Source organism: Myxine glutinosa, chromosome 3 (genome assembly GCF_964187855.1).
Source record: "Myxine glutinosa chromosome 3, kmMyxGlut1.1, whole genome shotgun sequence".
NCBI classification, from domain to species: Eukaryota; Metazoa; Chordata; class Myxini; order Myxiniformes; family Myxinidae; genus Myxine; species Myxine glutinosa.
In genome coordinates, this window is record NC_136263.1 from 94,461,899 (window position 1) to 94,475,275 (window position 13,377).

At 41.5% G+C, this 13,377-nt stretch overlaps 1 protein-coding gene across 1 annotated transcript in view; it reads left to right on the forward strand.

Annotated features, from left to right (window-relative positions):
- LOC137423369 (beta-1,3-N-acetylglucosaminyltransferase radical fringe) overlaps positions 1 to 13,377 on the forward strand; it is a 131,420-nt gene that overhangs the window by 100,638 nt on the left and 17,405 nt on the right. Inside the window, exons 4-6 of the mRNA XM_068110444.2 lie at positions 41 to 194; positions 5,358 to 5,443; positions 5,840 to 6,005. Of these exons, the coding sequence (XP_067966545.1) occupies positions 41 to 194; positions 5,358 to 5,443; positions 5,840 to 6,005 (406 nt within the window). The remainder of the gene's footprint in view (positions 1 to 40; positions 195 to 5,357; positions 5,444 to 5,839; positions 6,006 to 13,377) is intronic.

Below are 13,377 nucleotides of genomic sequence, written 5' to 3' on the forward strand. Positions count from 1 at the left end.
GATGGAACGGTACCTATCTTCCCTCACTCTCTGATGCTAGATGGTTTTGCCATGTGGATGATGACAACTATGTGAACACCAATGCCCTTCGCTCAGCTTTATCTGCATTCCACCCCAGTCAAGATGTCTACCTTGGCCGGCCGAGCCTCGACCGGCCCATCGAGGCTGTAGAGCGGCTTTCTAGCAGGGTCTCGGTGGGTGTCTTGTTGTCCTCAAACTCAGTCGTGCGTCCTCACTGCCTTTTGCATTTATGTGTCTTTGACCTCTCCAATTTATATATCTTTTCTTTTGACTAATTGATTTGAGTTATTTTAATTTCATTGTTTTTTTTTTGTTCAATAATACCTCAGGTAAGATGATAACGTCTTCTCACAAAAAATAATTTTGAAAAAAAAATAATCAAGGTTAAAGAAAACATTTTCCCAAATAAAGTCTCATTCTTCTTTGTACAAAATTCCTGACATGAGTCCATTAATTCGCTCAATGCATCTGAAATACTTAGAGATGTACAAAATGTATTTACTGGGATATAACTCAGTCAATGACAGGTTAATATCAGTAAGGTTGAAAAGACATCCAGTGAACACCACCACCATTCAGATATATGCTCCAACTTCTGCAACAGATGAAGAAAATGTGGAGTTTCCTGAAAAGTTACAGGAACTCGAAGAACATGTTTCTAAAGGAGATGTTTGAATTATTATGGGAGACTGGAATGCAAAAATTGGAGCAGCAGGAGCACCAGGGATTGCAGGAAAGCCTTTACTTAGTATCCAAAATGAGCCAGAGGAGCGAATGATGGAGGTCTGCATGGAGGATGATCTCGTAATTGCAAACACATGGTTCAAGTAACCCAAGCGCAGACTGTACATATTGACTTCACCTGATGGGCAACAAATAAATCACTTTAACAACTATTTTAATCAGCAGAAGATGACGTGCTGGGCCATCTGCCAATACTCTGCCAGCTGCAGAATGTGTGACAGATCCTGAACTCCTTGTGGCAAAGCTACGAATCAATTTGAGAAAGATGAAAATTTTTATTACAACTCCAACCACTTATGACCTTGAAAACATATCTAAACAATATGCAATAAGGTTAAAAAACATTTTGCCAAGCTGGACTTGGTTGACAGAATGCCAGACAAATTTTAGCAAGAGGTTGAAGACATTGTAAAAGAAACGGCCAAAAGCACCATTCCAATAGCAAGCAGAAAGAAGAAGGCTAAATAAATAGCTGTCAGAAGAGGCAATAAATAATGCAGGTAGAAGAAGAGAGGTGAAAATCAAAGGTGCATCAATAGAGGACATCAAGCGGCTAAATGCCAACTTCCAACAACAAGCTAGGAAAGACAAAAAAGATAAATATTTGAAAGAGGCATGTATAGAGATAAAAAGTGACAAAAGTGTGGGGAAAACAAGAGATATTTATATAAAAAAAACAACATCAGAGATCACAGGAAGTTTAGGTCTATGATTGTGGTTCTTAGGAGTATAATAGGAAAATATCTGACAGAAGAAACACAGGTGGAAGAAAGATGGAAGGACTCTACCAAAACTCTATACAAACTAGATGGTATTCATAGAATACCTACCCTGCGCAATCAACTTGGTTTGAGCCAACTTTTGTTTTTGAAGGGTTTTTTTCTTTGATCCAATATGGCTGCCAGATCACGTGAGCGATGACATCATAAATTTATACTCTCTAATATAATTGATGTGTAGATCACATTCAATCATTTTCAAACAGATCAGACTAAGAATTGTCCCTGTCAAATTATGATGTCATAATTAAGGCACCAATGATGTCATCATTAACAACACTTATTTACCATGCGGAGTTCTTTACAATGAGCCACGTTTCAATTTTTTCATGGAGTTTTTTCAGAGATTATAGAGGTGCAAAGTTTTTCTGTTTTTCCAGGATGGCACCTGCACCACGTGGCCTATGAAGTCATAATTATCATTAAAATATTCTACCGGAGGATGCGTTCCTATGGTCAAAATTTCGTGTCCATCAGAGTAATTGTTGCAGAGAATTTTTCTTTTCGTACTGATCAGATCAAGTGTTGTACTTGTCAAATCATGACTTCATAATGAAGGCACCGATGACATCATCATCAATGTATCTTATTCCCCATGGGGAGTACTTAACAACAAGCCATGTTTCAATTTTTTACATTGAGCGGTTTGGGAGATAAAGTTATAATGTTTTTCCAAGATGGTGTCCGTACTACGTGACCTATGACGTCATAATTATGCATAAAAAAATCTACAGGCAAAGGCACTCCTATGGTAAAATTTCGTGTCAATCGGACCGACGGTTGATGAGGAAATAAATTTTAAAAATGAAGACACACACGTATACATCCGAATGCCGACCACTGCTTTTCGCTTCGCGAGCGCAGGGTAACGAGATAGCAATATGATGGCTACCTTCGAAGAAAGCGAATATGAGTAAAAACCAATAATGATAGAATGTGAGGTGTGTAGAGCCTTGAAGGAGCTGGCAAATGGAAAAGCACCAGTGGTCGATGAAATTCAAATATAACACTTTAAGGTAGTTGGGGAAGAGGTAATCAAAATTTTCACAGCCATCTGCACACAGATCCATCGCAGGATTGTATGGCCTAAAAGGTGGAAGCAGTCAGTCTACATACCACTTCCAAAGAAAGGGGATTCAAGGGAATGTTAAAATAACAGAACCATTGCCTTGATTTCACATGCTAGCAAGATATTACTAAAGATCACTCAACACAAAATATATAACTTCATTAAGTCAGAAATGCTCATTGAACAAACAGGTTAACAGAAGAGGAAGAGGTACGAGAGATCAAATTTTTGAATTTTTTTTTTGGTCTCTAAAACACATCCCGGCACTCACTGATGAACCTCTGAGAGTTTGACGAAGATCTGTTTAGCCATGTCTCAGAAAAATGACGACACCCACACACAGACAGACAGACAGACAGCCAAATATCTTTCTTATAGTATAGATAACAAATATTTCGTTTGTGGTGATTGTGAATTAATATGGATTTCTGACACATTTTTGAGAGAAATGGGGACGTCAGAGCACCTGATATATCTGAAAGAGGTCTGTCCACTAAACAAGAAGCTACAGCAAGAACAGAGTATGGAGGGACAGAATGGTTTTGAATTGTAAGAGGGTCAGACAGGGGTGCATTCTCTCCCCTTACTTGTTCAATCTGTATAGCGAGTACATCATGAGGAGATCATCAAACTTTGATGAAATATATTCTGGAGTCAGGATTGGAGGAAGATGTAGCAACAATCTAAGGTATGCTGATGATACTACAGTACTCTGTTAGCAGAAAAAAAAGAGAGACTTGATGAAACTGCTGCAGACAGTGAAGAAGGAAAGTGAAAAAAGAGCTGGTATTTATTTAAACCTAAAAAAAGATTTAAATCTTTTCAACTGAGAAGATCGACGTGTTCATATTGGGAGACGGACGATCGCGTGGAAATAGTGGAAAGTTTCATCTTCCTGGGTTCTAAGATTGAAGTGAGTGGAGAATATGAAGGGAAAATTAATTGACTTGTTCTGGAGAACAACAATGTCAGGATTGACAAAGATGTGACAAAACAAACGAAGAGGGGCCTCGTAAATGCTCTGTCTGGTATGTCAATTTGCAGTATATGGATGTGAGTCATGGACAGTGAAAAAGAAAGAAAGGAATGAAGAAGATTGACAATTTTGAAATGTGGTGTTGGAAATTCCATGGACTGCAAGAATAACAAATAAATGAGTGATTGAATGAATTACGCGACCATGTACGTACATTAGAAGCGCTGATGCTAAAACAGGAACTTCTACTTTGGTCACATGCATATAGAACACAAAAGTATGGAGATGTCAACCATGGTGGGAATGGGTCAAGGAAGAAGAGGAAGAAGCAGACCTTGTAAGTGTTGGATGGGGTAAAGGCTGCAACCAAGCTGTCTCAGCCAAGAAGCAGTTCAGGATGGGGATGTTTGGAGAAATCTGATCATGAATGTCACCAGAAGTCGGCCACCGCTTGATGAAACTAGATAACTATTTAAAGTGTTTATCGGTGCAGTGCCTTTGGAGCATAAAGTCATATACTTTCAATCTTTGGGGGAAGCAGTTTTGCACATAATCAAAGTGCACAAACCATGAAATGTCAACGCCTGCTACAATGTGCTCTGGATCGTGCAGATATGAATTGCTTTTACAAACTATTTTTGGTTACTATCGAAGAAATGCGGTTTTGCAGGATGTTCTAGCAGTCTGGACCATATCCCTTAATGTCATTGCACGCTTCAGCACTGCACTTAATTTGGGGTTGTGCATGCTCAGCACCCATGAGGGAGCAGATCAATTCTGATCACCAGCAATTTGTAATTGCAAGTATCAAAGACATGCGTGTTCATATGTCGGTGCTAATACTTGTAGATGATGTATACTTACTTGTACATAATGTAATGGCTTGTACGACTAGATTCTCTCTTAGATGATGCGCATGCGATGGAGGCACTTGGACAAATGCTGCATCTGTTTGACTTTCAAGTGTTATGATTCCCGATTTGTATCGTCCTCTTCAATGAGGCACTTGATGAAGTCAATGTTTTTTTTTACATTATCACTGTTGATGCTTCCTGTGTGGACAACACCATCTAGATTGGTCCCTCAATGTATTTTGACCTTTTTCTTGCCCTCGGCTGTTGAACGTCTAATGGAACTGGTGTGCGCAGCTGCTGGGAGCAGTGGGTGGCAGCTCCACTCGGGTGAGAAGATAATTCTGTGGGACGAACCACGCTTTTTCAGCAGCCGAAATTAGTGAGAACAGGCAGTCAGCGCTTTCTTCAGCCTCGCGATGCTCGGCACAAAAGCTGCTGACAAAGACGTCCACAGCCTGGCACAGAAGTCGCTAAAGTGTTTGCCCTTATTGCAGTTTAGACAGGGCGGTGTCTGACTAGGTTGGTGTCAGCCTGGACTTTGCCTTAATCTCGTGCCTAAGTGCCCTCAATAATAATTACTTACCCATATATGTCTAAAAACCTATAATTTGTTGTTGAATCTTGTTTGTAATTTTTTTTTGTTTGAGCGCAGCATTACAGCCAATGAAATTGCTGCGCATTTTTATTGTTTTGTTTTGGTTAATACTGTTGCTTTTATGATAAAGAAAGTGCAGGATTGAAAAGGTATATCACATGCAAGAAGGGTAAAAAACAAACAAACAAAAAAGCATCGAGTCAAGCAAATGGCAGCATGACCTTTTGCCCCCAATTCTATCCAGTGCCATTCCATTTACTGTACTCACACAGCTCAACCTTGTTTTTCTTCCGATGAACCCGTCCCCTACCCTTCACAGCACTCGGTCAATTTCTGGTTTGCGACTGGCGGGGCTGGTTTCTGTCTGAGTCGAGGCCTGGCGCTGAAAATGACCCCCTGGGCAAGGTGCGTACGAACCCCCGCACATTTCCAATCTCATCCTTCACCATATTTATTCCTTTTCCTTGCAGCAGCATTCACGTTTTACCTCCTTATCTAATAGTTGTCTGTTTTTTGTACATTGTGCTTGGCTTGTGAAATCACAACTTGTGCGCTACCCAAAGGATGTTGCATTTGTGCACAGGACAGTGGAGGGATGAAGGTTAGTGTGAAAGTGTGAGATAATAAACACGGATGATGATGATAAGGAAATTTAATTAGGAGCTGCAACGTCCTTTTGGCTGCGTTGTGTAAGCACAAGGTAACATTGTTGCTTCCTGTCATCCTCCTTTTTCCTGTGCCACTTCCCTCCCACTTCCCTCTCCCTCATTGCTTGGCACCACTGGCCCAACGTGGCCGCAGCTCGGGTGTGTTTATGAGCACAGCGGAGCGCATCCGCCTGCCAGATGACTGCACAGTGGGTTACATTGCGGAGGCACTGTTGGGTGTCCCTCTTACACCTTGCTCCCTCTTCCACTCGCATCTTGAGAACCTGCAACAGATCCCTCTTGCAGAGCTTCACCGACAGGTTTTTGACCACTTTGGAAGCAATAATTGCATTTAGCTGGGAAGTGAAAAGTGCGGCGGGGTTTGGGTTAATGACGCAGGTAATTAGAGTATTGAGGATTGTGCTTTGTGATAAATGGCAGCAACGATAAATAAATGTTGAAATTGTACAATAAAAGAAGTATTGATTGCAAGGACTGGTAGGTTGATGCTGAAATCACTTGCCATTCGTTCGTGGGTTGCACAAATTGGGTACTTCATGCACAACCATGATAAGAAGTTCTCATCACATTGATATCACATGTGAAAAACTATATATATATATATATATATATATATATATATATATATATATGAGCTAGAATATTCTCTCTCGCTCTTCTGTCTATTCTCTCGTGTCTTTATTCTTTTCCTTCTCTCCATTATCTTTATCTCTGTCTCTTTTCACTCCCTTCCCTTTATTGTGTGTGTGTGTGTGTGTCTCTCTCTCTCTGTCTCTCTCTCTGTCTCTCTCTCTCTCTCTCTCTCTCTACTTGCTCTCTCATCTCTCTCTCTCTCTCTCCCTCTCACCTCTCTCTCACCTCCCTCTCACCTCTCTCTCACCTCTCTCCACCTCTCTCCACCTCTCTCACCTCTCTCTCACCTCTCTCTCACCTCTCTCTCTCTCACCTTTCTCTCACCTCTCTCACCTCTCTCTCACCTATCTCTCTCACCTCTCTCTCACCTCTCTCTCTCTCTGCTTGTCTATCCCTTCTCTCACTCCCTTCTCCCTCTTCCTTCTCTCTCTCCCTCCTATCTCTCCCTGTGTGTGTATATTCTCTCTCGCTCTTCTGTCTATTCTCTCGTGTCTTTATTCTTTTCCTTCTCTCCATTATCTTTATCTCTGTCTCTTTTCACTCCCTTCCCTTTATTGTGTGTGTGTGTGTGTGTCTCTCTCTCTCTGTCTCTCTCTCTGTCTCTCTCTCTCTCTCTCTCTCTCTCTCTACTTGCTCTCTCATCTCTCTCTCTCTCTCTCCCTCTCACCTCTCTCTCACCTCCCTCTCACCTCTCTCTCACCTCTCTCCACCTCTCTCCACCTCTCTCACCTCTCTCTCACCTCTCTCTCACCTCTCTCTCTCTCACCTTTCTCTCACCTCTCTCACCTCTCTCTCACCTATCTCTCTCACCTCTCTCTCACCTCTCTCTCTCTCTGCTTGTCTATCCCTTCTCTCACTCCCTTCTCCCTCTTCCTTCTCTCTCTCCCTCCTATCTCTCCCTGTGTGCTCTATCTATTCTCTTTGTCAGTTCTCGCTCTCTGTCCCAGCTCGCTGTCTCCCTTCTTTCTCTCTCTCTTCCATCTCTCCCTGCGTGCTCTATCTCTTCTCTCTCTCCCTCTCTCTTTGCCTCTGCCCCTCTCTCATCTCTCCTCTATCTTCTCAAAATTAATATATCATGCAATTATGCAGATGTTTTTTAAGTTAAGCATTTCTGCAGAACCTAATCGGAGTTGCACAATTACTACAGAGTGGAAGGAAAATATTATAGGTCTGAAAATGGAATCTTGCACAATTTGGTGGCTTTTTGCACCTGCACAATACAGTATGAATTATTGATGCTTTTCTCAGATTCTTACAAACGAACAGAGATGTATGCTGCTGAAAAAAAAATGCCCTTTTTCTATTTTAGTTTGGGGATAGATTCTGGCTGTGCTTTGATCCCTTATTGTTTGAGAAACAAACAGACTCTCTTTTCCCAAACAGGCAGACTCTCTAACCCTAAACAGACACACACTCTAACCCTAAACAGACACACACTCTAACCCTAAACAGACAGACTCTTTAACCCTAAGCAGACAGACACTCTAACCCTAAACAGGCAGACTCTCTAACCCTAAACAGACAGACTCTCTAACCCTAAACAGACAGACACTCTAACCCTAAACAGGCAGACTCTCTAACCCTAAACAAGCAGACTCTCTAACCCTAAACAGACGGACTCTAACCCTAAACAGACACTCTAATCCTAAACAGACAGACTCTCTAACCCTAAACAGACACTCTAATCCTAAACAGACAGACTCTCCAACCCTAAACAGACAGACTCTCTAACCCTAAACAGACAGACACTCTAACCCTGAACAGATGGACACTTTAACGCTAAACAGACAGACTCTCTAACCCTAAACAGACACTCTAACCCTAAACAGACACACACTCTAACCCTAAACAGACAGACTCTCTAACCCTAAACAGACAGACACTCTAACCCTAAACAGGCAGACACTCTAACCCTAAACAGACAGACACTCTAACCCTAAACAGGCAGACACTCTAACCCTAAACAGACAGACTCTCTAACCCTAAACAGACAGACTCTCTAACCCTAAACAGACAGACTCTCTATCCCTAAACAGACACTCTAACCCTAAACAGACAGACTCTCTAACCCGAAACAGACAGACACTCTAACCCTAAACAGACAGACTCTCTAACCCTAAACAGACAGACACGCTAACACTAAACAGACAGACTCTCTAACCCTAAACAGACAGACTCTCTATCCCTAAACAGACACTCTAACCCTAAACAGACAGACTCTCTAACCCGAAACAGACAGACACTCTAACCATAAACAGACAGACTCTCTAACCCTAAACAGACAGACACACTAACCCTAAACAGACAGACACTCTAACTCTAAACAGACAGACACGCTAACACTAAACAGACAGACTCTCTATCCCTAAACAGACACTCTAACCCGAAACAGACTCTCTTTTCCTAAACAGACAGACACTCTAACCCTAAACAGACAGACACTCTAACCCTAAACAGACACTCTAACCCTAAACAGACAGACACGCTAACACTAAACAGACAGACTCTCTAACCCTAAACAGACACTCTAACCCGAAACAGACTCTCTTTTCCTAAACAGACAGACACTCTAACCCTAAACAGCCAGACACTCTAACCCTAAACAGACACTCTAACCCTAAACAGCCAGACACTCTAACCCTAAACAGACACTCTAACCCTAAACAGACAGACACGCTAACACTAAACAGACAGACTCTCTAACCCTAAACAGACACTCTAACCCGAAACAGACTCTCTTTTCCTAAACAGACAGACACTCTAACCCTAAACAGCCAGACACTCTAACCCTAAACAGACACTCTAACCCTAATAACTGGTGAATTGCTGACTTAAGAACCGCAGGCTCAAATCACATTTGTGATGATCATTACCTCTGCTACTGAAGGTGGTCGGCGGTTACGTTTTCACCCCTGTCTGTGAACAGGATGTCTCAAAAAGTTATGGACAGATTAGGACTAAATTTGGTGGACAGGTTGGGTGTGAGCAAGGACGAATTGATTAGATTTTGGTGAAGATCCAGATCCGGATATTATAATTTTAAAAGTGATTTTTCACCATTGAGAATGGGACCAAAATCGATTTATAGCATGATATCTCACAAAGTTGTGGACGGATTTGGACGAAATTCGGTGGACAGTTTGGGAGTTGGGAATGTGACATGTGACACGGACGAACCAATTTGATTTTGGTGAAGATCTGGATCCACATCTGAGAATATTTTTGAATCTTCAAAATGATTTTTCACAATTGAAAGATTGGGCCAAAAACGATATATCACATGATATTTCAAATACTTGTGGATGGGTTATGGTAAAACTAGATGGGTGAGTTGGGTTGGTGAAAAGAACAAGCCAATTCGATTTTGGTTCAGGTCAGAATCCAGATCCGGACTATCAGTGGGATACAAAACATAAATTGTTCAGCCTGGCGGAGGTATGCGTTCTACCATGTGCCGTTCTAGTTTTGTTCTGGTATATTCTTCATCTGTTATGTGTATTTATTGTATACAAAGTAATACCGGTGGATGGGACTGCCCGGTTAACCATCGATCCTCGGAGGGATGGCAGACACACTGATGAATCACCCTGCCTCTGAAACATCGGGATGACGGTTTTATAACTGGGCCTGGATTTGAACCCATGCTAGACAGCTATATGTGGAGTGTGCATACCTTGAGGCTATCCTACCTGCCTATTGGGAGATATCATACAAAAATATTTTGATGCAATTTGCACCTTTCCTTCATAGCAATTCACAACTACTTGTTGCATAACAGGAATCATTATGCATTAGGTTTGCCAGGATTGTGAATCAGATTGTTTAAAAAGGTAGTTGCTTGACAACTACACTTTTTTTTTAGCTCAATAGTTACAGAAGTACCTCAAGAATGTCTGAATCAGTATGTCAGAGCCAGCATTTCACAAGATGCCATAAGACATCTTGCGGTCTTTGATGACCATTCGATCATGAGCACCAAGTGTGGTTGATCTATAAAGGAAGGTAGTTGTGGAAGGCCTTTGGTGTGTTACTCGAAGGTATCTCAGAGAGGCTCGACGTGATTAAGATTTGAGTATAGTGTGGACCAGGGAAGATGTGTGTCATGATCGACATGTTCTTCTACAAACAAGTCCTGCACAATTGCCATCATGAAACATACTGTCTCGTGCATTTACAAAATCTGTGTTACAGAATTAATTGGTTTTGCATCATCATCAGTATTCACTGGATGTTCCCTGGTCTTGCCTTGGTATGATGGGACCCAATGTTGCCGGATTAATATGCTGTAGCACATAACGCACCACCTCCAGCAGCCTGGAATGATTGAGTGAGGCACATGGGGTTAAGAACTAAAGGAAATCTCTGTCACATCCAAAGCTTCCATTTGTTACCAATAGAGCGAGACATGATTTATTGGACCACACAACCTCCTTCCATTGGTTAATTTGCCCATTCCCTGTGTTCCATGCATCGCTACAGTCAGACTTTCTTGTTAGCCTGTCTGCCAGCACAGCGGGAGGTGGGGTTTTGCAATTGCTTCTGGGGTGTGTCTGTTTGTCTGTCTGTCCAGGGCATAATTTTTTTTTTTTTTTTTTGTTACCATTTGAGCTTTTGTCATCAAATTTTCACAACCCTTTATTATGTAGAATTTGGAGAACACTAATTACTAAATAAAGAAAATTTTTTACCTGGTGTTTTCGTCAAGTTTTGTTTTAATACAAAACAGATGCGGACGGGCTTTGCATTTTGAGATGCTTTCTCGTTTGCTTGTTTTTGCATTAATGAGGGTCTTGTGCACTCATCACCTGCTGCCAAAGCCCATAATATGGGTCCTCTTTGTTTATACGATACGGTCTGGAACCCAGCTCTGCTCACCAAACTCTCCTCCTATGGTATCCATGGAAATCTCCATGCATGGCTTGCGGACTTCCTCTCCAGTCGTAGTCAACGTGTGGCCCTGAATGGGTTTCTCTCATCTCCCCTTCCTGTTCAGGCTGGAGTTCCCCAAGGCAGTGCTCTGGGCCCTGTGCTTTTTCTGGTCTTTATCAATGATCTCTCAGACTCTGGAAAATCCTCTCTATCTCTTTGCTGATGACTCTACTCTCTGCCGCTCCAAACCTCATCCCTCAGATCGGCAGGCTGCAGCCTCCTCACTCTCTGCAGACCTGGACAAAATCACAGACTGGTCAAACAAGTGGTACATGTCTTTCAATCCTGACAAATCTCACACTCTCACTATGTCTCTCCAAAAAGACCGATTGGACAACCCTCCCATCTACTTTCTCAACAATCCTCTCCAAGGAGTTCTGTCACTCAAGCTTTTGGGTCTCACTATCTGCTATGATCTTTCCTGGGAAAACCAACATATGAGTATATTTCCTCAAAATATGCTTTGGGGCATAGACCAAGACTACACTTGTCTCTGACTAGTAGAGTCTACTCCAGAACTAATGAAGCATTAACTTGATCGATGCAGTCTCAAATCGGTATGCTCAGACACGGCCTAGTCTGAGCAGCACAAAAATGTACTCTCGGCCTTCTGCATATAAAGCTCAACACGACTCTCTCCAAACGCGTTTTTGAGTACATAATATGTAGATGGATCCAGAAAATGTTTACTTACATAAATTGTGGCTTAGCTTCTTCAGAAATTCCACTTCTTTTTGAAAATATTATAACATCTTTTGGAGACCAAGAAACATTATCTTTGCCTGTGCATAAAGATTACTGGTTTCCGTGCATACCGACTAACAAAGCTAAATAGCTTAGGGACTTATGGCCGGCCCATGCATAAATAAGACCCTTTAAACTCCTAACACACTTTAGACCCCTACGACTATTTAGACCTCTAACACACTTTAACACCCTGAAAACCCCTCAGACCCTTTAGACACCTAAACCCCTAAGAGCCTTTAGACCCCTAATACCCTTTAGAGTTCAAATCCCTAAAACCCTATAGAACCCAAAGACCCCAAGACACTTTCGAACCTTAAGAGCCCATAGACCCTATTACACCCTTTAAAACCCTTACATCTCTTAGACCCTTAAGATTCGCTTAGATCCTTTAAAACCCTGAATACCCTTAGATTCCTTTATACCCTTTAGAGTTTAGACCTTTCTACCTTCACACCTTTCAGACCTTTTTAATGCCCTGTAGACCCCTTTGACCTCTAGACCCTTTTTACATGTAATCAGACCCTTTAGACCCCTTCAGACAATTCCAACCTCTTAGAACTTAAATTACACCATTTAGACCTCTTCAACCTTCGAAGACCCTTCAGACACTTTTGTCCATTTTGTCTCTTTCGACCCATTTAGACATTTTCAGACCTTTCAACATTTAGACCTTCAGACCATTTCACCTTAACAACTTTTCAGACCTTTGACCTTTACACATTTAAAACTAGACTATTTAGAACTTTCATTTGCAATCAATGACCTTTGAATGACAATGACAATGAATCATCAATGACCTTTCATTTAATAAATCCTTACATTTATTTGCCACACAAAATACACCACACCAAGCAAGTTCTGGTGAGGGTCTGCAATCTCTGATTGCTCTTTCTTGTTACTTTTGTTATTAGAAGTGGCCTTGCAAAAATGCCACGATAATCTATCTTAACACGGATATACACCTTAACATGGATATGTACACCTTAACACGGAATTCGCCCAAGGCGGAAATCCCCTTGGGGAAGAAGTGAAATTAAGTCGCTATAACTTCCGTCGTGTGACCCTTGGAGTCACCGTGTCAAGTTTGGTTCAGATTGGAAAAGTGAAAACCGAATGTATCATGTTCATAAAGACAGACAGACACCAAATTGACTATTTTAGTTTTGATTAAACATGATTTATTTATTTTTGCTAAGGGTATCAGCGACAATGTTTATGCATTCTGGATATTCAAACAAGACTTGCACATGACCATACACTCGTGTTGTCTACAGTGCATTCAGAAAGTATTCAGACCCCTTCACTTTTTTCACTTTTTGTTATGTTGCAGCCTTATGCTGAAATCGTTTAAATTCATTTTTT